The 24,774-nt window shown below is 38.0% G+C and overlaps 1 protein-coding gene across 50 annotated transcripts in view; it reads right to left on the reverse strand.

Moving 5' to 3' along the window:
- Positions 1-6,737: 6,737 nt before the first annotated feature.
- Positions 6,738-24,774, reverse strand: part of FOXP1 (forkhead box P1) — a 510,145-nt gene continuing 492,108 nt past the window's right edge. For all 50 annotated transcript variants that reach the window (XM_043519263.1, XM_043519262.1, XM_043519271.1 and 47 more), the window contains 3 exons: positions 23,391-23,460; positions 18,693-18,859; positions 6,738-11,473 (listed from right to left, as the gene is read on the reverse strand). In XM_043519263.1, coding sequence (XP_043375198.1) covers positions 11,329-11,473; positions 18,693-18,859; positions 23,391-23,460 — 382 coding nt within the window. In that variant the 3' untranslated portion in view covers positions 6,738-11,328. The remainder of the gene's footprint in view (positions 11,474-18,692; positions 18,860-23,390; positions 23,461-24,774) is intronic.

Below are 24,774 nucleotides of genomic sequence, written 5' to 3' on the forward strand. Positions count from 1 at the left end.
AATTATCATAGCTCCACTAAGGTTCTTCTTATGTGTTATTTATACTGCGGCAATGCCTAGGAGCCCTAATCACGGCCCAGGATCCCATTATGCTAGTTGCTTTGCAAATATAGAACAAAAAGACTGTCCCCATTTGTTCTTTTTGAGGCTTAAAAATTGTCCACTATTAACCCACAGTAGCCCAGGGCTCACCTCTACATTCTTGTAAACTCATGGACTCTCATTGTGACTAACACAAATGAAATCTACCAGGCAATTTGAAGAAGCAGCCCAATACCGTTAAATAAAGCCAAAGCCTGGCTTACTTTGAGTGAGGCCGTTGCTTTACAGCATGCACCAGTGGGAGGATGGCAGTACTGAAGATTATTATTCTGTCACAGAAAAAGCCTTTGGAGGCGGATAGCGGGAAGGGTGGGGAAGATTCCCTCTCCAGAATTTGACCATTGCTCATGTACCTTTAACAAAAATGGTGGAGAATAACTTGTAGCGTACCATCCCCCAAGCAATGGACCTATCTTCCAGTTTGGGGTCTACCCACAATAATTTCAAATTACATATTGTACAGACAAATTAGTACAATATTTTAATAAGATTTGATAACTACAGCAGCTAGGGGGAACAGTAGGATGAACTATGTGTACAAATAAGAAAGGCCATTTTCATATTTCATTGGCCAAAGGCACGAGTTTGTTACAGTGAGTTTGCTTACTGTTGTTAAACAATAGTTTTTTCCTTATGAAATTTTTGTGATCTTGCCAGTCCCATTATTAACATGCTGTTAAAAAGGCCTATTAATGGTACTTTTTGGCCTGGATCCTGCAATCAAATCCTTGCTGAACAGTTGTAGAATCGGGCCCCTCATTTGTAAAAAAGCTAACGGTGAAAACAGGCGTTGCAGTAGGAATTTCTCGAGTTTCAGAGGCAAATCCCCAGCTGGTGACAGCAGTATAACAGCATTGTGCCAGTTGAGCTACAGTGATTTACCTCAGCAGAGAATCTGGCCCTCAATATTTGTAGGCTGTCCTAAATTGCCGTAGTTTACATGCAGTAGTTTCGGAGATTCTTTGTTGATGTTTCAGCGAGCATATTAGATGTGTGCTCATGCCCATTCCTTTGGCAGATGAGCATTCATAGAACATACTCAACAAATATGGTGCCATCAGCTAACAAACAGTGGCTCTCCATAGTGCAATTTATGGGACTGCTGTACAATTACAAAGATGCTTTTCAGGATATCGAGTCCCACAATTTGCATTAGTTCACCACACTTTGCATATGATACCCTCCTATTTTTGTTCAACTCTAACAAGAGTAGTTATAATAGGATTAGCAGATTTTTTTTTTACTCAAAATACAATTGCCTCATATCATACAGAGTCTTATGACAAGATGAGTTTTTACTGTATATGTAAATGTATTTAAAATAGACACATCTCAAACACATTTATACATTATAAAGCTTTGTGTGAGCTATTTCTCCACATGAGGACATAGGTTCCAGATAAGCATTTGGTAAACATTTGAAAACTTGAGACAAATAATCCTATGCAATCCCAACATCTTCAAATACACACTTGAAAAATTCGTTCTGTAACAATTTCAGCCTATCTCCCGCAACATCGAGGAATCGTAACACTGGTAAAACTTGCAGAAATATTTTTACAATTTTATTAGAGGTTTTAATTCAGTGCTTTATCTACCTCTGTTAGTCTGCAAAATAGCTTTAAATATTCAAGTGGTAATTAATGAATCTTTTATGTTGCAAATCAAACATTTTCATCTGTGCCGCGGTACGGTAGTGAGAAGGAAGGATTTAAAGTATAATTGTTTCTACTGTACTCCTTCCAGTGCAGAATGCCTTTTACCATTTATTATACCACTGGCTTTTGCTATAGTTCATCAGCACTGGGCCATCTCTTTATTGTTCGATATTTGCTGCTTTTTTTTTTTTTAGTTCAAGGTTTCTTACTGTGCCTTTGCCAGAGACATTCCTAAGGAGATGGAAACTCTCTGAATGCAGAATTTTTGCATGAGTGCAAAAATAATAAAAAGCATGTGTGTATTAAAAAGGGATCCACTTAATGGGAAATGAGTATTGGGTTACATTACTATTCTATTACAGCAAAAATCATATTTAATATATTTTCTCCAGATTTTTTCAGAATCGTTCTGTATTTTTCTAAGTCGCATGCCAATCCAAAGAAACCGTGTATATGATACATTTGATTTATGCTAAGTAAATAACCTGCACAGCCCATTTGTGTGTGTTTTTTTTTAAATAAAGTGCAGAAACACACACCAGACTAAAATGTGTGCTTAGTTTCCATACACTGGGAAAAATCGTCTTGTGCAGTTGGCAACCTTTATAAACAGTATTTGATTGTATTGACACACTATGTGGAATTTTATGTTATGTGGCAAGAACACAAAAAAGGTAACACTGAAATTTATCCTAAACCATAACATTAGTACTAGTCTAAAGTAATTACTTCAGATATTAAAACACAGTTTTCCTTTACTTTTTGTCATCACATGAAATGAGGACTGGAGAGGAGAGCTACAGTGCAAATAGGCCACTGCTTATCCTGCTTTCCATAATGCTTATAAAAGGATTGACACATCCTTGATTGTACGCTATAGCAGCCGACCCTTGTTGTTCCATGCCCCTAATTAATATTATACTCAGTGACATTTATGTATCAGAGCAATAAGCTAAACAGGAAACAATTTATGTCACCTAAAGCTTTTTAACAAATCGATGCAACTATTTGTAATTGCTTGTTTCACAAGATTAAAAGTACTCAGCCTTGATCTTCGCCCACAGTTTTGTGGCCAACATGACCTGTGCTTCCGTTGTAAAATAGGAGTGTGGGTGATCAGCACCTATTTCCATCAAGTAATCCATATTGCTAATATTTCTGGAATTTTAATGTAGTTACAATTTATAGCTGATCAAATGTGGTTACCTAAATTGCTGTTGCTAGTAGACAGTTTAACTGTCTTTATTAATTACAGTATAATTTAATGTTTGAGTACAGGCACTTGTGTTGGTCATTTTTACAGCTAAAGCAGTTATGTGCCTTATGACGATCCATTTTAGCATTTTCAATGGAAATTTGCTAATATGATGAGTGATAAAAGTGTCAAACTCTGGTAAATAATGGTTATTGCCTTGGCTGGAATTAATCCTTGAAGAGACGGTTACCTTCAAATTAGCATTATAACTTTGAAGAAAAAAAATGTTTTTCAGGCTTCTGTGATACATAAAACAAATCAAAACAGAAAAAGGGCCACTGATTTCTTCCAAACATATTTGCAGTTCTAGCCACTGAGGGTTGACTTTGCAGTGAAACAAATGCTGTTTTTAAAATAACTTATTGGGGGGAGGGGGGAAGGGATATTTTTGCCAAATATCACTAAGCTGAAATTGTTTATAATTTGTGAGTCTTACATTTTGAAAATGTTTAATAAAATTCATTATTAAGTTGCCAATATGCGCCCTGATACAGCAGATCACTTAAAACCCGTGGACTTCACTGAAACTTATTTCTATTGTGTTAGTAGCTAGGGGTCCCTGTCCTGCATCAGGGGCTCATTGTGCTAGGCGATGTATGCAGAACACAGAGACAAACCCTACCCAGAAGATCTCACAATCTAAGTAGCCTTAAGCACGTACTTCATGTGCTTAGCAGAATCCGTCTCCCAAGGTTCTGATCCTGTAAGTGAATCCACATGTCTGTACAGAAGCCCCACTGAAGTCAGTGGGGCTCCATACAGAGTCACCTTGCAGGACGGGGGCCACAACAATCAATTTGCAACCTAAATATTTTACATTTGAAATAGCATTCACACATGCACAGTATAATTTCCCACCAACACACCATATTTCAGTCCACATTTGCCAACTTGCTTTATATGAGATTGGAGGTTTGTAACAACAAACTTGGTAATATCAGAAGGAAGAGTACTTCTATTTGACAGAATTAAACACCGCTGCAACAAAGATGAAAGATGACCTTGATTACCATGCTATTACATGAATGTTTAACATTATCATTGAAGTCTGAGCTTGATTAATAGGTCAAGCAGGGCTAATTACACTTTGTTGTGAGGAGTGTGTTTGTGTATGTGAGAGAGAGAGAGAGAGAGCGCGCAACAGTGTTAATTCCTGAAAGTGGTTCCACAGTGTGGATTGTGTTCTAGTATATGTTGACAATATAAGTTAAATGTCAATATTCTAACCTTCTGTAGAGGTCACCTGTAATGTGCATGGGGAGAGCTCTACTTGTCTATTGCTAATTCAGACTATGCCTTGAATTTTCTTTTTAAAATGTTTTATATTCTGGTAGTTATTTTTTCAGAAGAGAAGAAACCTAGAAAAATTAAATACTGTACTTCAATTTTCATCCTGAAGGTTATTAAGAACGTAAGAACGGCCATACTGGGTCAGACCAAAGGTTCATCTTTCCCAGTATCTTGTCTTCCAACAGTGACCAGTGCCAGGCGTCTCAAAGGGAATGAACAGAACAAGTAATCATCAAGTGTCGCCCATTCCCAGCTTCTGGCAAACAGAGGCTAAGGACACCATTCCTGCCCATCCTGGCTAATAGCCATTGATGGACCTATCCTCCATGAACTTATCTAGCTCTTTTTTTCAACCCTGTTATAGTCTTGGCCTTTACAACATCCTCTGGCAAGGAGTACCATAGATTGACTGTATGTTGTGTGAAAAAATACTTCCTTTTGTTTATTTTAAACCTGCTATTAATTTCATTTGGTGACCCCTAGTTCTTGTATTTTGAGGAGTAAATAACACTTCCTTATTTACTTTCTCCACACCAGTCATGACTTTATAGACCTCTATCATATCCCCCCACTTCTTATTGTGTACTGTATGAAGCGTCAGAGTGGGCAAAATCAATGCTTTGGATTGGAAAAAGACATTTCTGAGCTTGCTGTAGATGGTGGCCATATTGCAGATTGGGGAATCATTTTGTGACATACCAGAGTATGGTGTCCACAGCATGAAATTAGTTTATTTCTTGGATAATACAAAATACTGTGTAACGGTTAAACACTTGGCTTCAGTAGCCAAGAACCCCATTTTAAGTTGCTGCTAATGCTGCATTAAATTAGGCTGAAGACCGAGAGCCTGATTCTGCCACTACTCAAGTCAATGGCAAAACTTCATTTTGGAGTAAGCTTGGGCTCCAATTTGCAGGCCCAATTCTGAGAGTGCCCTCTCAACTTCCAACCAAGTCCATGGGAGTTGACCAGCTCAATTCCTGGTAGCAGGCTCTCTGCAATTGGGCACTACATACACAGACATCCAAACTTCTGGCAAGTTACACAAGCACTCCTGCAGTAAGTGAGCATTTTGTCACTGACTTCAAAGTGAGAAGGAATAGGTCTCAGTTTATATGGATCAATTAATATGTAATACCTGACTTTTCTTCTGCCTTGCACCTGGTATAGTCATCATCACCTGTGCAGAGAGTGCCAACTGGGTGCAAAAATCTGTTATGATTTGACTTTCTTTGCCATCCATTTGAGCCAAGTGTAAATGACATCATAACACATGCTTGGCTAATTAATATTGAACTGTATTAAGATACGCTACCAGTGATTTTAAGCAAGCTAAGTAAATTTGATTTAAAAAGGGGGGCCTTGTCTAGTTTTCTAAAACTGCAATACACATTAACATTTACTGTGATCATTTTTATTCTCTATATTTAGATGATTAAAGTTTCAAAATCAATATCTTTTCGATATACTACTTTGTAACTTATTTATTTTTTGCCCTGAAAGTAGTTATCTGGTATAATTTTATGGCAGAATATTTTTATAAAATCATTTGTACTAATTTAAGCATTTATCATTATATGCAAAAAGATTTCTTGATGAGAATATTATAGACGGTGCATGTTTTTGACATTAGCATTTTATTTGGATGACTAATCTTGCAGATGTGAAATTTTAATGAATTATTCATGAAAGTCTCTCCTCTGAAATTTTAGTTTGCTGCTGCCAATGGTAGTTATTAAACATTTTATTTTTCTTTATAAAACTTGAAGAAAATAAACGTATGCTTACTCAAGAGAAAAGGAGGTGGGCTTCTTTGACGTTTGTCTAAGATGAAACAATCAGTTTGAACTTTATTAATTACGATTTGGCCTAATCCTCTAAACCCTTTATTACCTAGGTATGATTACAACTCTGAGCAGTTCCTACTGAGGTCCACGGTACAGTTCCCAGGGCTTGGAAGTATTTGCAGGATTGGGCCCTAACCCAGCACTCATGTCTGTGCCTTTAGGATAAAATCCAGAGCACTGCTCAACTCTCATTGACTACAAAGGCCAAACCCACTGCTTCTGTTTGCAAACAGATACATTTAAGGGCCCGTCTGGGAGGTGCAGAGTGCCTTCCAATGAAGTCACATGGAGTTGAGCATGTTCTGAGCTTTGGAGGACCAGGCCAATGCTCATCGTGGCTAAAGCATCCTCTGTTAAATGTAGATCCAGACCCTGCCACATGTTGTACTTGGGAAGACTCCTGTACTCATGCACAGCCCCACTGACCTGGACAGGATCTCTCAATAGACTTAATGGGGACTCTGGTGAGGTGCTGGGGCCTGCCCCTGGGGATCCATTTGCAGGATGGAGACCTTAGTGAATATAACTAACATGAGATAATAAAAGGGAAAAACAAAACAAAAATTTAGGACATGGCAACTTGTATTACCAGTGTGAACAACCAGCATTTTATTGCATTTGAGAATGCTATAATGTCAGTAATTAGTACTGACTACACAACATTTTTTATTGTCTGTATCAACAGACATGGAATGATGGAATTACAGTTGATGTAAGGAATGAGTTTCTTTTATGCCTTATCAAAAAAAATCTCGTTACTGGCAGCACATACACATGAAGCACCATGCTAACAGTCTGGACTGTACCATTTTCATCAAGGCTTATGGGTAGAAGATATTTTGTTACCTACTCTGGGTCCATTAAAATGCAGTCATAACTGCAAATTTAACTCTCAAGACTAGAACGCTAAGTGATTTCTGAAACATCTAAAAATTCAGTCTGAGTACATTAACCAAAGGTACCAAAGGATTTCAAAAGAGTTTAACACATTCTTCACGCTATAAGGAATGTAGCTTGTTGGCAATCTGAAAACTACAATAGTTTAAAATTATTTTAAAAACTTTTATACATACGTATATATAAAATATCTAATGATCTGCAGTATCTGTAGAATCACAAACCCTGCCCCATTCTCTCCCCCAAAATCTGAGTTTAAGAAGAGTGCTGGGAATTATACTTGAACTCTCATAAGCGACAATCAAAAAAGGTAATATTTTGTGGTCACCGTTGTTCTACATAAGCCTTGATTTTTCATATCACTTCTAATCAAATGCAGAAACCTAACAGGTTTTACATTTACAAACTTTTCTTTGTGGACAAGGAAGGCTTTGACTCTCATTCCTGACAGCGATTTACCTGATACATGGTACTACTTTCATAATGTACGCTTTTCTTTGAGAAAAAAAACATGTAACAAATTGTCTTTACATCTTGGCACCTTGTAAAGTTTTTTTTTCCTTTATACAAAAGTTCAATAGTTTGACACGCCCCATTATTAATCACTACTTCACTGATAAACTTTGAAAGTGTGACCCTGGAATTCATCATGCAAAATATTTACTGCAGCAGGAGAAAAACATTTTTAAAACAACTTTTTTTTTTCTTTTCAAATGTATGAACCTTTGTTTAAGACAGCCAGAAATGGCAGTGGTAAGATAACAGAAGGGGTTGGAAAGTATAAAAAAAAACCCAAACAAAAAAAAAAACCCAGCTTAACACAAACTGTACAAAAGAGGCTTCGATCAATGATAAACAGGAAAAAAAAATCTGTCAACTATGTTACAATTTAAAAGCAAAAAAAAAAAGTCAGGGATTTTCTCCCACATGTCAGCAAATGTCATCCAATATTCTTAAAGCAAGGATAACTAAATAAAATACATGTGCAGCATATTCTGCAATTCCATTACATACAGTAGTTTTTTTTTTCCAAAGCTATTTTTTTTTAGTATAGTTAATATAAAGCAGTTGCACAAAAAGCAAAAGGTGTTTTGACAAACAAGTATGCATTTATTCCTTTTGAGGAATGGTATCTAAAAAAAAAAAAAAGGACCTTTTCCGCTTTTCTCCCTCCCTCCCCCCCCCCCAAAAAGACAAAGGCTGACACAGACACATTGGGATATATATGTACAACATAATAAACCCACCCTAAAGAAGCAACTGTATATCCAAAGGGATACAGAATCAGAACTGTAAAAATCATAGTGAAGTTTGCTTGATGTAAAGCCTGAGATTTTCAGTTGGTTCTTCTGCAAGGCTGTGACACCTGCCAGATATGTTAAAATCTAATTTTTATATCTTTTTCTCTTTTTCTTTCTTTATTTTGCTACAGTCTTTAGACTAAGCATGCAAGACATACAACTAAGTGCAACTGAGTGAAATGTATTTTTTTTATTTACTCATTCCCTAACAGTTTGAACTGAGGTATGCGTACTAACAGTTTCTCATGCTGTTATCTTTACTCATGTCTAGCTACACATGCTGAGAATGAACTAATCTACCAGATTTTTATCCTCTTTTGAATACCGAACTAACCAGCAAACCACTCAGTTTAGAAGCACAGGGACCACTTCTCATGATCCCCATCTGGCTACTGCCGGCACATCATGAAGCTGCCTGGATATAATTAAAAAAAAATAAAAGTTTCAAATGACCACAGACTGCCCTTTTTTTTCCTTTTCTTTTCTCTCTTTTAAAAACAGAATGCAGAGTTGAGCTTCAGAAAAGTAACTGCCAATAAAATTTCTTGTACCAAAACTTACGTGTGGACAGGAGTGTTATTTCCTTATGAAAAATGCTGATCAAAAACTAAACAAAACTCAGCAAATGTGCCAAGATAAACCAAAATTAAAGCAGTCATCTTAGCACAATCCTTAAACAAAAGTGGCATACAATCTGTAAAAACAAAGACCCCAAAATATTTTTTTTCAATTCTAGGAATACTATTATGTGGTCCAGTAAAACTATGGGAGCTTTTCTGTTCTCTTTTGCGTTTTATTGAACTGTCTCCTTTATTTGATACTCCAATTTTCTGCAAAATATCTGCACTTGCTTTCTCCAGCTCCCTTCTTATGGCTCCCTCTGTAACACTGTTTCCTAGTTTTAGCCTCAAAAGCTCTTCTCAATTTCTCTTTACAGAATTTCAGTTTGGTCGCTGTAAAGGAATACGAATAAAAAGTAACTTTGGTTCAGTCATCTACTTGGCCATCTAAATTTACTAGAATAAAGGAGCAGTTTCCCTCTCAGGTTAGCAATAGCCCATATCTTGTCATTTCCCTCTAAATTCTTCAACCTCCCTTGATCAACAATAAGAGGATATTTGGCTTCATAAGATAAAGCATATAATAGAGAACATAATTTACCTTTGTGTAATATCTTTGGTAATTTTAGGGGGGAAAAGGTACAAAGAAGAATATAAATTAAGCTCTGAAAGGCTTTTTTTTGAAATAATAATAATTAAACAAAAAGCTACAGTCCTACATAAATAAATGAGTGACAGAAAAGTGGTTGCAGAATGAAAGTGTTTAGGTGTTTGGTGACTGAGGTGTACTGACCTGTAACAACAGCTTTCTGTATATAATGTTTGCTTTGAAGAGCACTGCCAGTTTTACCAAACAAGCCCCAGTGCTATTTCCTTCCCCCCGATCCTGCTATTTACTGTTTTCTACTGTGAGGTTTTGATACTGGCTGGTGTAATATTGCATAACAATCTTAACTGCAGTACAGAATTTGCAAAGTTGAAATTATTAACACTTTTGCATTAGTGGGCTCAGTCCTTATTAACTGCCATAACAAGTTCAATCTGAAATCTAATTTGTATTCGAACAGATTAATGCCACCAAGCAATCCTGAACTGATGTTTAGCTGAGAAACATAACCACGTATTACAACGGTTTAATGAAGTCATCTTTCCAACCACTATTCGCAAATGAAAAATAATAATAAATGGATAGCTACCCATTTTGGTAATCTTAGATAGTCCAGAAAGATTTGTTGGCCCATTCAAACTCATGTTAAACAACTGAGAGCCTGCCACTGTAGTATTCATTCTCTAATGAAGTGAATTCTGTTGGTGCTGCATATGTTTCTTTGTGCTGTTCAATTTTGTGGCATTTGCTAATATTCACCATTGCTGCCAAAAAAAATCAAAAACCAAAACCAAAACTAAAAAAACCCTGCTTTGTGGAATGAATTTATGTTGCTTCCTACAGTATTTCTATATTCATCTGTCATTCATTCTCATTCTTACAGTACTTCTTTTCTTTCTCTCTCTGTTGGACGACCCTTCGGTGTGTACAGTGCAGCATTTGGGACCTTTTCAAAAAAACAGACACCAAATGGAATGTTTTCCATAGCTAAAGAAAACATGGTGGCATCTGAAGGAGACTGGAATGAATGACGGAAAAAACTACAAACAATTCAATGACATTCAGCTTCGTATAATAAAAACACCTATTAACATTCATCACAAAGTACAGAAAACATTAGGCCTTCAAGAGGCCCTGGGCCGAGATGTGGCCTGAGGTCAGAACTTAAAATGGTAGAGCAGAAGTGGGGGGGGGGGGGGGAAATAAAAGCAATACATTAAAAAGTTTGGGATAATATTTCTTGTAACCCCTCGCCAGTACACACACACACACACACACACACACACACACACACGCCTTCCCCATCCCAAATGGAAGCAAAAAAAAAAAAAAAAAAAAAAAAGGACTAAAGGCAGTGATAACCAACATGCAGTACTGTGCAAATATCTTGTCCATTGGAATCCTTAAAATCTGGGCAAAGGCTTGATCTGCAGTTAGGTGTACATGCTCAGAGTTTGATGTCCTCAGTGTCCAAAATTGGCAGGACTGCAGTCCAAAACCTGCTGCTAAATGTGAGTAAGTGAATCAGTTTAGCAAATTTACAACACTGATGTTGACTGTAAGAGAGGAAAATCCCAAGTACCAAACAAGTCCATCCAATGCACAGAGTACAAATTCCTTTTTTCAACAAAAAGTAGAAAAATCAAAAATACTCCCAAATGGGATACTTGATGGCACTAAGAGTTAACATATTTCATAGCTGTCAAAGTGTACTGAAAATCCTCCAGACTGTACAATAATGGAGAGATTTCGCAGCTAAATTTGACATGTTTTTCCAATCTTCATTCTCAGGATAATGACGTCAGACATACTCATTCTATGTCCTCATTTACAGGTTCATCTTCATAATCTCTGTCATGATCAAAATCTGGACTGTGATTGGCTGTTGTCACTAAGGATAGCGGGCCTTCGTTTTCGTCCGGATCCAACGGTTCTTCTTTGACATGCACAGGGTGCCTAGGAAAATTAAAAACAGTAAATCAGCAACTTCCCTGTTTAAAAATGACATTGTCCTGCTTTGGCAATACTGACATTTTTTGGAGAAATCGAAGGCCTGATTTCTAGAGATGCTGAGCACTGAGCAGCTCTGACTAACTTCTACAGGAGTTGTGGGTGCTGAGCACATATGAAATGCAGGCCCTGAACTTTTGGGTTTGCTGCTAAAGAAAAAAAACAATCAAAAAGTGTATGCTTAAGAATGTGTCTACAATTACTTAGCTTCAGTGGGAAAATATCCTGGGAGGAACACTTTCTTGTATATGGTTTATTCACAGGATTTGAGAATATGCTCTCAACTGTCATATTAAGTTGATTAACACAATCTTCAGCTAAATAAGTGAAATAAGCATAGTAAAGCAAAATAGTGGTTTGTCAACCCACTGAGTTGGTGGAGGCTGGGCTAATCATCGCTTGCTGTGTGTTCTGCTTTTCTAGTTAACATGCAGAACCTGTGAGACAACTCTCCAGAGGACGACCCCAAGCGAGGTTCTATCATTAATCAACTTCAAGCAAACACAGCAAAGAGACACCATGATACATGCTTTAAACTCGAAATTAATGCATATTTTTACAAACTGTCAATAAGGGAAGAAAAGCTCTGCCAGGAAACACAAACGGAGAGGAAAAGGCTCGCTCAACACAACAATATGATAAGAAAGCAGAGCCCTAACGAGAATAATAACACTGTCAGCTGTAAACAAGGCAGAACATGATCCTCAGCTCATGGTGGGCACAAGGATGCACTAAAGAGATGAGATCTGCCAAATTTCTCATTATAGAATAGCACATGAATAACCCGCAGGGGAATGTGGGTTGATCATTCCAAATGGGAATGATAACAATTGAAAAATGTTGTTCGTAAATCATATTTACAACAAACCCTTTACAAATACAAATTACTTTTTTTGTTCAATAGCTTTTGATATGTAAACCAGCCATGTGAGTCAATATGGTCTTGTTGGTGGGACTTCATAGGAAAGTAGGATTTTATTGACATGATCAAGTATTAATAACGTGACAAGCCAATGGAGACCCTGTTTGCTTCCTAAATAATTGATATTGCAGGCAATCCCTTAAAATAAAGTGTTAATGAGTTCAAGTCCCATTCTATTTCTCGTGGAGTTGCTATCCACCTCCCACAGTCTGGGTTGTTCTCTAGCCAGCCTGATTTAACCCTATCATGTAGGTTATATAAAGAAAGACTTAATCATAAGTGCAAACATTCCTGGTTAAGAACGTTTTCTTATTCTTACAAAGCATCAGGTTACAATAAAAGGTTTAAAATAATTACCCTTCACTTTATAATTCTGGCTAGATGGGAATGAAAATGCTTTTTGTTTCATTTGCCTGCACATAATACAGGAAAAAACATATTTTCAAACTAAGAATCCAGTCCTACTTTTTGAACTAGTGGTGAACATAATTGCCTATCTTGTAAACTCAGTTGTTGTGCATGGATGTGCAAGGAAAAGAGCTGATGCAACAAGACAAGCGGGTAATACCACCACCACCACACTCTTATATAGTGCTTTGGATCAGTAGATCTTAACGTGCTTTACCAAGGAGCTCAGTATTGTTATCCCCATTTTACAGATGGAGAAACTGAGGCATGCGGAGGCAAAGTGATTTGTCCTAGGTCACCTAGCCAGGACCACCTTTTTGCTTTGTGTTTGTACAGCACCTAGCACAATGGGGCCCTGTTTCATGATTAGGACTCTGATGCTACAGTAATATCAATAAAGAATAATAATGGTAGCAGAGATGGGAATGAAACCCAGGTCTCGAGTCCCAGTCCAGTGCTTTATCCACTAGCCCACAATGTGTATTCACATGCATTACCAGAAGGCAGGACCCCTTTGGGAGCCCCTGAATGAGAAAATTATGTTCTGCAGCCAGCAAACAAACCAAAGAGAAACTTGTATATTTCAAGTTATGTGATATCTTTGCAGGCAAACCACCTAGTAAACTTGTACTTCAAAAGTCATGATACTCTAGATACTGGTTTCAGTTTGAAACTGGATCTAGTTTGGAAGCTGGCTGACTACACAGATTTCTAGTATCAGCTGTGAATGCCTTTCAATCCTTCGATACTTGAACTTCTTGAGCTGAAAAAGTAACTAGATCTATATGTGGGAATTAGTTGCACCTTGCATCCCATCCTGCATTGGAACAGCAGGGAGAAATGATCCCATCAAAGAGATGTATTTGTGCTTATTGAGCACATTTATTTTTTCAGTTTATGAAAATGTGCCATATCAGCAAGTCTCTGGGGGCATGTGGAATACATAATGAAACACACAACATTAGCCACTGATCTCTGGACCTGGGAATCGGATCTCCTAAAAGCAAACATCCATGAAAACTGATGGGCTTCGCACTATGTCCTAAAAGGTCAACACACTCATTATTTGATGGACCAGTAGGAAAGAAATTCCCCAGTTACTAGTGGAAATACCCCACACACTGGCCCCTGATGTTTTTCTATTTAGGACCTCATCAGAGCTCAGATATCACAAGGAGAGAGGTGGTTTTTCAGATCATTCAGTTTTGACACCACTGTGGAAGAACAGAGAAATGTACATGGAGAAGACTCAGAACTAGTCGTTAGGAATCAGGGCCTGATCCAGCAAAGCCCATAAGAAGTCTCACTGAAGTGAATGGGGATAATCACGTTTAAAGTTAAGCATGTGCTAAGTGCTTTGTTGATTGGGACCCGAGTCAACATAAAAAGAGACCTATTATATTTCTAACTAGAATACACCAGTGTTATGATCATGCACTGGGCTTTTTCTGGGTGAAAATTTGAAAAAAGAAAAAAAAAATAGCAGCTACACACAGAGAGATCTCTACATTCCTTTACACTGATGGCGGTAATATTGATTATTGTATTCATTTAAAAGTCATGCTCATTGTGTTTGTGTCATTGCTGCCATTCTGTTTTTAAATATTGTTTTTTGTTATTTTTGAAAAATTAATACAGGTGTTTTTTCAAAAGTAAGGACATGTTGATGTTTTATGAACCTGAAGTAGTGACGGGGGGAGGGCTTCTTCCCCTGGTTGTGCAGATTCCAAGGCTATTGTTCACATGTTAAAGTGCCAGCACATCTAACCCATCTATTAGGCTTATGCACGATCACCAAGCTCTAACAAAGATGGGCCAACAGATAGGGTGGACACTGGCTTCACCTGTGTAATTGTTAAGTATCTCAGAAATAACAGTCCTTGTATATAATTGATTGCTCTCATTTCCAATCAGCATAATAGTTTCTTAGGCCAAATCTGGTTTAGTTTCTCCCCAGGGCATTAGATGCAGCAGAACTCATGCCATTTTGCTTTGGAGATTTGGGGGTGGGAAGAGCTGGTGATGCCAATGCATGTTAATACATAACTTGCCTACGGCACTGTTGTGCTCTATGGGGTCAATCTGCATGCCACTACAGAAAAGGATCTAGGGTGTGGCCAGGTGGTTGGAGCCACAACTATACAGAAAAAGACGTTGCACAAAAGCCATGGTGGCTGCTAAAGTCTTGTGGCTACAGTAATGGATGTTGGGTGACTATCCTTCCCCCTCTTACTGGTTCCATGGATTTCCCCAGAATATGCCTTTCAGTCTGTAGAAATGTTTGAAAACCTTGTTAGGAAATCCAAGATCAGGCCAAACTCACCTTCTTTAATGCAAAACTGAAACGCAATCCAGGTTTTTCCAAAAGGTTCTTGAACCTTTCCAAAGCAACCGCAGGACAGCTCATAGTTTTGTTTTGAAAGCATGTGAAACCGGGTGGTTTTGACTGAGTTTCACTTTGAGGTTTGGGTTTGTCCCCTGAAGTAATAAACAAAGCACTGGGGATACACAACCAAGTGAATGGAAACCAATGAAAAGGGCTGAATGAGTCCAAGTGAGACAAAACTCCAGAGAGTCAAAAAGCTCCAATATGCCTCTATACTCCACCTTCCCCTGGGTACTGAAGGTAGGGTAAATATCAAAGGAGTGAGAGTCCCATTTGAAGGAATCATCTCCCCAAATTAGGATGTTTATCTGAACTATCCAAACTTCAAGCAGAAAATTTGCATGGAAAACAAAACAAAGCACAATCCAGCCCCTTGTGTGGCGTTTTGGTTGTAGCAGCAAACTGGCATGTGAAAATGAAAACCCACTGATTATTATTCAAACACCTCAAAACTACCAGCCATGTTCAGTTTAAAGATGTTAGTGTTCAGAGATGGGGAGATTCTTATAATTTTCCAAACCAGTTTGAATCCCTATTTAATGCATCTCATAAATGGAATCTAAGTCTTTCTTGTTTAGTAGTAGAATTTTAACACATTTCATTTTACTAGAATGTCTAAGGCTTCAGAAGGGGTTAACAATAAACAACCTTACTGAACACAGATTTCCCTTCTTTTCACATTTGAGTAATTCCTTTGTTTGTCCACTCTGGGAACAGAGGACTTTTTAATAAAGCTGACTGTTGTTTAAAGCCACTGTGTTCTGGTGGTGCACTCAGCATGGAATAGTTTGCTTTGTGGATACCTTTGGAGCATATCAGGATGAAAGTGTTATGTCCCCAAGCTGTAATTATGTGACTACTTTCTAGTGTTTCAAAAGAAGGGGGGAAAAGTAGCCGTAGTTCAATGTGTCATAAAAAGGAAACAGATTTCAGAGTAGCAGCCGTGTTAGTCTGTATTCGCAAAAAGAAAAGGAGTACTTGTGGCACCTTAGAGACTAACAAATTTATTAGAGCATAAGCTTTCGTGAGCTACAGCTCACTTCATCGAATGCATCCGATGAAGTGAGCTGTAGCTCACGAAAGCTTATGCTCTAATAAATTTGTTAGTCTCTAAGGTGCCACAAGTACTCCTTTTCTTTTTGCATAAAAAGGAAAGAAATGAATGGTAATGAGACTTCAGCTGAAGTGTTGTACTTGCTTAGTTGTCATGTTAACAAGGTCTTCTAAACCTTATGATAAAGTTTAAGGCTTGATTTATTCCAGTATACTGGAACTGTTAAAAAAACAATTTGCATTATGGCAGAGAAGCGTGTTTTGGAAAAGAATAGAGAATGTCATTATAAAGTGTACTTAATGGAAATAAGATATTGCAAAGAGTAACTGTCTATGACACTGATAGTCTGCACTGGAAATCTGATGTTGACATATAATTATATTTAGCAAACAGTGTAAACCCTGTGACGTTTGAACAGCATCCTGCTTCATGGCCTTTCAAAGTATTTCAAAACACTTGTTTAATGGGAAAGCCCACAAGCTGCTATCAGGGCATACACCTTGCTGCATTTTTACTTATACAAGGGAAATATTCAGTACAAAACAAAGTATTAATTTGAGAATATGGAATCATTCAGGAAACAATCATTTTCACATTACAACACAAAAAGGGTTTTTCTGGTGGATGAGGACAGTGAGAATCTCTCTCTCTCGTATTTCTGAGGTGCATCTCACCTTGGTATCTAAGCAGTAAATAGTGGATACTAAATGCATTAAAATCATAGCTATGCATATGGTTCTAGGAAATGTGCTACCCGGCTTTTCACTTACAGTTACACTTCCTGCCCCACACTCCCTTCAAAAACAATGAAATCTTAAGTGAAAGGAGAAGTACACAAACTGTACTAGCCCTGAACCTTAAAAAAATATAACTGGATGAAAAGAAATTTGTTAACATTAATTTCTGTATGTTAGCCCAGGAGAAGGCCTTATTCTTGAAAAAAATTCCATCTCCTCCTCCTCCTCCACAGGCATGGGCAGAGCATAACCAACTGTGACTAAAACTGCCTGAAGAGGAATCCATTTGTGATAGCACTAACAGTGTGTCACGTAACGCTACTTTGGGAAAGATAATTAATACTGCACAAACAATCACTGTAAAAGCTAAACACATTATTCAAATGTTTTGAAGTAAATGGTGAAAGACAATGTTCAAATTAATTATGAATTAAAAATGAATGTTGCCATCTTTAAAGATTATTTTTCAAAGCAGACTGTGCACTGATTTAAAATGCTGGAATATCAAAAGTATCCAGAGCTTTCGATTCCTGTCCCTTTTCCTGCTCCCCCACAACATATTATGCAGGTAGGAAACTTTTTTTTTTGGCCATTAAATGCTAATTAGTTTCATAACTAATTACTATGATGGTATTAGGTTAATGTTTTTCTATTTTTTGATTCAGACCTATTTTTGTAAATCCCGTATTCAAATTACTTTGAAGTAAAAGGTTACAAATTACTTGGGGTTTTTGGATTTTTTTTCTCTTTTACTCCGAGCTTTGGTAACTCAGTCAATGATTTTACAGTGCATTTTAATGAACACTTGGATAAGAGCAGACTGCATTTCATCTATGTTTACTCACAGAAGTAGTCAGCCGCTCCAAATAAACAGGTTTTAAAATTTGAGAACTACGTGACTTAAAAAGTCTGCTTTCCTTTCCAGCTGCCAATTATCCAGTTTTTAATTTGTGGGGTAGGGGAGAATTTACAGCTTTGCAAACTCACTCAGTCACCCATAAATACTGAACACACCCACAGGGGCAGCACACCATTCCTGGCTTACCCTTTCCCGTACTAGCATTCTGCCCGGTGCCATTTACATTTAGCATGGACAGCAATCTCCCATTACTTCATGTGGTTATATAGGCACTCGTTATATTGCCGTCTGTTGCTATAATGCTCCTATTAATTTTCCTTTTGATATTTTAAGAGCCATCTATAAATCATGCATGCCTTCACATGTGCCATTGTTAATGCCCAACAATACTGTTGTTTGCTGATTATTATTACAAACCAGCTAAACAAGCTCATTCCCCCAGCTCTGCCCTGCCAAGCATGTTTACTGGGTAGTCTGAAGTAGAAAGAAACAAAAACTTTTCATAAAGTTGCCTGAGATTGTTTTTGTAGCTCTGTGGTCTGGGATTGAACAAAGAGAATGGCAAGTGAGTTAAGAATTTTATAGCTGTATGCGCTTGTCAGACTAGATTGAGTCGATTGGTTTTATGTGGAAGTTGGCAAATGACCCTTTTATATTCTAATCAACCTAAATATTTTTAGAAGCTCAGACTTCTCCTTTTACTGCCCAGGATTGGAACTTCAGACACAATCTTTGAAGTGTATCATTGTTACATTTGACCAGACCCCTAAACAAACACAGACAAACATGCTGTACTTACATTGCTTGCATAGGGGAACGTCCTGGACTACTGTCACTCTCATTACTGTTCGTATGCTCCATTGCACCATTAAGATCTTCCCTCATAGCATTGGCTAAATTGCCCAGAGTGGGATTTCCCATGGAAGCAGTAGTGTATAGAGGTATACTATTATCAGCCATTGAAGCCTGCCAAGGACATAGCAAAAGTGTATGAAGAAGCATGTCTGACATTTTTATACACTGTACAACACAATCACATATTCAAATAGCCGATTTTAAAAATGTGTTTTCAAAAAGGTCTTCCACTGACTCCCCCAAGAGAAACGTGTCACGATTTGCATGAGGAGTTCAAAACTGTACTGATTGTTGGTGCACAAGAGAGGACCGTTCCTGCTGTTCCCCATTTAGATATTACAGCTTGTGGAAAAAGCATTTACCTTTTCTACTTTCATGATACAATATTTTTTTTGAGGCTTTCTTAAAAAAAAAAAAAAGTTAAAAAAGCAATTAGAGTAAACTCATTTGGCTGAGGATTCCATTCTACCAGAGCACAAAACTGTCATTAAATGAGTGAGAAGTGATGTGTGAGCAGTTACAGAGGGTTAAATTTTTCTCATAGTTTTGCCAGCACAAATCCAGAGTAACATCACTGAAGCCAGCTGAGTTACTCTAGATGCACACCAACATAACTGAAGTATGAACTCATCCCTACAATATTTGCTGTGTTACTTTTGATTGGTGGGAGAAATCTAAGATTTAACAAGGCAGGGTAAATTAGGATGACGTTTTCTATTATTTTAATGCTCTGATAACTCTGATATTATCTTAGGTATTATAGATTTGATACCATTCAGACCTGATTCTATTTCTGATAAGTACTGTAATAGGCATGTTTTAGTCATCTTCTAAATGCAGGTCTTTTTAGAAAGGGAATAAACAGTTAAACATTTTCCTTCTTATTTCAGATTTACTGGTTGCTAGTATTTATTTTATGCTCATGTTTGATCATTTTGACAGGGCTGTCCTATGATCAGCAAGTCAGGCTTGCAGCATGTTAAAACCTCTTCTGGGCCAGCCTAATCCCAACATGTAGTGATGGGAATATAGCACCGTCAAGTCCTGATGAGAGAGGAGTTAGTTTGTTGGTCCGGGGGGTGGGGGTGTCTAAAAGGAAGCAACCCTTTGAAACAGAAAGATCATTTTACCCATCTGTGAACCCACGTCCATGGCTTTCTGAGACGTACCAGCATGGAAAGCCACGGATGCTGGCTCTGTAGTGATCAACCTAATTCAGGGGAAAGGTCAGCCTCCTGCTACAGTCAAGCAAAAAGAATCCATCAGCACCATGACTGCATGAGGAAAGACTGCCCAGGGGAGGGCGGTTCATGCAAATGAGCTTCCCACCTGGTGCTCTCTGCTGTTGCTGATTCTTGGGATGTTCCTCACTTGCTGCCACTATTCCTGTTCAAGCACAAATGTGCATGAGGGAACGACCCAGCTATGGGCACAACCTCCCTTTTAATTCTCTCCCAGGCTGACCTCTCTAAGCATCTGATCGCATGTGATCCTAAAAGCTACTCTAACAAAGAGTATTATTTTTATCTTTTGATTCAACATGCAGCAAACTAATTTGCATTAAGGGAACGTAAAGATTGGCTCACATTTCCTGCAGTTTCCAAAATAAAAAGGCAAGCTCTTCCCCTATAGAGATAACTTGTAATTGCAGTAAAGCAATTTATTTGGGAAGAGGTTGGACAGAAGAAGCACCTGATATAATTATTTCTTGCAAACTGCAATTCGGCAAATAGCCTGATTCTCTGCATAAGCAGGGAGCGATAGGTAGTTCGGAGGTGTGGGTCAGACTTGTTATCCAGAAACACTAGTAGTTTCTTGAACCCCTTTAGCTGGGAGGTCAGGCTGGGGACCTCTGAAGATGAGACTTTCCGCAGCTTACTGGTGTTGCCTGGTTTTATCCACGATGGAAAAACACACTCTATTTGTGCTCAAAATACTGGTGTTTCTGGTCCCAGGTGGAAGCAGAAAGGGCAAAGGCACATCAACATTTTAAAATAACCCAGCCATGCTAACCCAACTGTTCAGAACCCAGCCACAAGGGTTAGGACCGCTTTCAGTGTTGGGAGGAGGTTTGATCTGCCCTTACTTTATCCCTCAGTGCTGCTCACACTAGGAGGTGAAAAGGGAGCAAATACCACACAGTTACTGAGTGGGGACGTTAATGTTCTCCACATTTCCCAGGGCAGACTCATTAGTCTTCTGTGCCTCGTACCCTGCTCTACTTTTTCACACAGGAGGTTACACCACCAGGTCTGCAGGGAGAGTGCAATGGCAGTTGCTTCATCTTTGCTTGGGGTAGAGCACAGATTTCAAGAGTGCTCTTTGCTTAATCGGGCAAAATAGAGTGGAGGCACTGGATCTTCTTGGAGACCGACCAACCAACACTGCCAGGACAGGGAAAAATGCTTCTAGGTCTCCCCCAGGGTGAGAACTGGAATCCCTATACCCTCTATGCATAGAGGGGGAAAAGAAAGGTGCTTCTTCTCCCTGCCCATGAGGGGAAGCAGATATCAGAAATGTCAGAGGTGTGTGGGTGCAGCTAAGGAGGCACCACTACCACCTGGAGAGAAAAAAATCCTGACATTTTTTTGAGGCACATAACATCAAATTTTCTGTAGGCCTCAAAACAGGAGCCCACCAAACTTGTGCGTGCATACAATGGACAGGTGTGCACATGCTACAGGATATGCCCAAAGCCAGTGGGGGCACATTTCTAGTCAATAAGTGACAATTTGGTTCAACATGTCCACAGACAGGAAAATCGTATCATAGACTAAGACGTTTATATACAAACCATGTCATTTGACACGCGTTATCCTATGCATCAAATAGTATGTTAAGCCAATGATTTTTTTTCTTTTTTTGTGAATGCTCAGAGTCCTTTTGAACAGTAGAGAACATGCCACAATTTTTGCAGAAGATCATGAGATGTACGTTTTTTGCTAGTAGCTAGAAATTGTCTGACAAGGGGGCGGGGGGGAAAGGAGCCTGCTGGTATATTTTAATCCTAATAGAACCTTGTATTTAATTAGCACAAAGTTATCTTGTGACCCTGTTTATTGACAAGACTCAAAAGCTTTAGCAAAACCTGCCCAGATTCTCATCTGAATCGAGTTGTTTATCTAGTGTTATTGGAGAACACAAACACACGTTACTCTCTAGAAAAAACTGGAAAATGAAAATAGTTTTGAGGGTCTCATAAAAGACAAGAATGGAAGATGTCAACAACAACAACACATGTTTTAGAAAGAAGACATGAACAGTTCTGTATGATAAGCATATTAATTGAAATTAGTCACATAGTTAACAGAATCTGAAGGAATGCAGAATCATTTCATTTTTGCCTTTCAGCCTCATCAATGTAAAATGTGCCTGTAATCTTAACACTATTCAACAGACAAAGCAGTCTTTAAAAATCACACTTCACAAGGCTCACGGGAAAATATGTTACTAATGAACGGTATTTACCGTTGTGTCATTTATACATGTTTTCATTTGCTTTTCAGAAGTTATTGCAATAACTGAAATAATTAGGAGAAATGCACAGTGTCACTTCTCTCCTATTAATCTGTTTTCTTGGTTTTTAAAAAAAATTAATTGCTTAAATTGCAAAGCTAGTAAATCTTCCACAACATTTAATAGCCCAAACACGACATTTAATCCACTGCACTAAGTTTAACCTTTGATGAACGTCTTGGGAAGGCTCTTTATGGATGTTTGGGGCTCTGTCGTGCAATCATTGGCTACCTTGTAGAACTTAGCTACTGCATGTGAGGATGTCATGGCAAGATTAAGTAAGGCCTTTGTAGTGATTGGGGAAACAGTGTGGAAGAGGTGTGAAAACACATAGTAATTAGTAGGCAAAATACAAAAATGCTGGTCACCTATGTCAGTGGTTCTTATAATGAATACTGACTTCTCCGGGGACATTTGAGCCAGACACAAATAATTTTATTAGAAAGTTGCACAGAGAAAGAATGAGGAAAACATGTATTTCTTTTGTATAACACACAAAAGATGTTTCAGATACACACACAAATTTATATTGTGCACATATGCTTATATACATATATATTGCACATCATTCCTGTATTGTGAAACATCTAACTATTCTTTATAATTTCTGACATCTCTCTTCTTCTTTATAAAGTGAACTAAACTGTTGTTATTTAACAACAACAACAACAGAAAAATATGAAAAAATAGTCCTTAAAAGAAGGTGGGGGTCGGGGGGAAAAATGATCTGCTTTCCCTTTAAAGCCATGAACAATAGAAGGTCATGTGACACAGTATCCTATCATTCAGCACATTAATAGCTGTGCTAGAGTAATTACACTTGTGGTATTTTTGCCTCAAGTGAAATTCTGAAATAAGAGGATGGAAATTATGATACTGCTGATAAATATTAATAAGTGAACTTTTAATTTTTTTGCCACAATATTCAAAATGCTAAGCATCTAGCTAATGCTGAAGCAGCCTGATATGTGTTTGCCTCCAGGGACTATGATGCTTTATGCACTTAAGAAAAAAGTTTAAAGGAATTAAAATTTAATATCTAATTAGAGCAAGGCTAATATATTTTGAAATGAGTGGGGAAGACACATGCCTCTGTTGCATAATTTGCTACAGTCATTAATCTTACCTGTAAAGCAGCATTGAGAGGTGTGCAGTAGGTGTGGCTGGTCTGTATGTTTTTAATAAGAGAAGGGTTACTGCATAAGAAAAACATAAAAAGTAGAGTTAAGTGCAAACTACTCATCTTAGTGTGTTCCATCATGTTATGTTTCCTCCCTCACCAGAAAACTACAGACTGTGCTATTTGCCAGAAAAGTTCTCTTCTGTTTTTTAAACTTTTATGTTTCAGTTGTATGGCTACCATATTTGCATTTGCCTTTATTAAATATGGAAGACCATTACTGAAGTCTCTAACAGCTACAGCATCTCATGTTCTAATGCCCTGTTGAAATAGTATATATTGGCATTTGTTTTCTACTTAGCTGTGTATCCAACAGAATATTTTTCCAGAATTCTTCCTATCCAAAAGTCAGTTACTACATAAAGGTCCATAATAAGGAGATCCCCATTAAAAGCATTAGGGACTCTTCACTCGTACACTGCCTGACTTATGTAGTATCTGGCATCACTGTCATCCATAGCTGCATAGTAGAATTTTGATAAGTAGGAACTTCAGAATTCTTGTTTTCAGAGTTGTATTGTTTCCTGCTGGACAAATCTCCGACAGCACAGCAGAGTGCATGGCTATCCTATAGCCATAAGCATTTTTGTTGTGCTTGATGGATGGAAGGCGGAACAGCAGATATTGTGGCACTAGTATGAAGTGGTAGGGAACATTAAAGATGCCACTCTGAGTCAGGGAGCACTCATAAAAAAGTATCCCACTGTGGTTCTGTGAGCCATTACTTTAGAATACTCACAGTACCTTTGTAGCCAAGATTTATAAAAAGGGCCTGATTTACAGAACGTGCTGAGCACCCTGTCTCGGCTGGACACACAAAACCCACACCCCCAAGATCACTTTTGAAAAATCTTGCTGAAAGTACAAGTCAGGGAAGGTCCAGAGCAGACAACCCCAAAAACGTACATCGTCCACAATACAATTTTGTTTCTGTTTTGAAACAGAACACAGTGATAACTGTTTTAAACTGACCACCCTTGAGACGAGCAAAAATCAGTTGCTCTGGACAGGTGGTCTTCAACTAAAGGAGAAACAAAATTACCTTGGGAACTTTCAGGATATTTTAAAGTGATCATTTCAGAAAGAGGGTAGTTTGTTGTTTGTAATCTTTACTACAGGTCCAACTGTAGTAATCATTGTCAAAACACTTTAGGGCATTTCAGTTATTTATTTGAGGAATATCAACTTGTATTTCTGTGCTAAGAATTGTGAAACAAAGCGTATGACTGAATCTAACAGAAAACAATCTAAATCTAGTTTGCCTAAAAACCTTCTTGATAATCAACTGTACAGTGTATCTGCTCTAGGAGCAGTACCTTTTAGTCTACAT

The sequence above is a fragment of the Dermochelys coriacea genome, chromosome 7 (genome assembly GCF_009764565.3).
Source record: "Dermochelys coriacea isolate rDerCor1 chromosome 7, rDerCor1.pri.v4, whole genome shotgun sequence".
Taxonomy (NCBI): Eukaryota; Metazoa; Chordata; order Testudines; family Dermochelyidae; genus Dermochelys; species Dermochelys coriacea.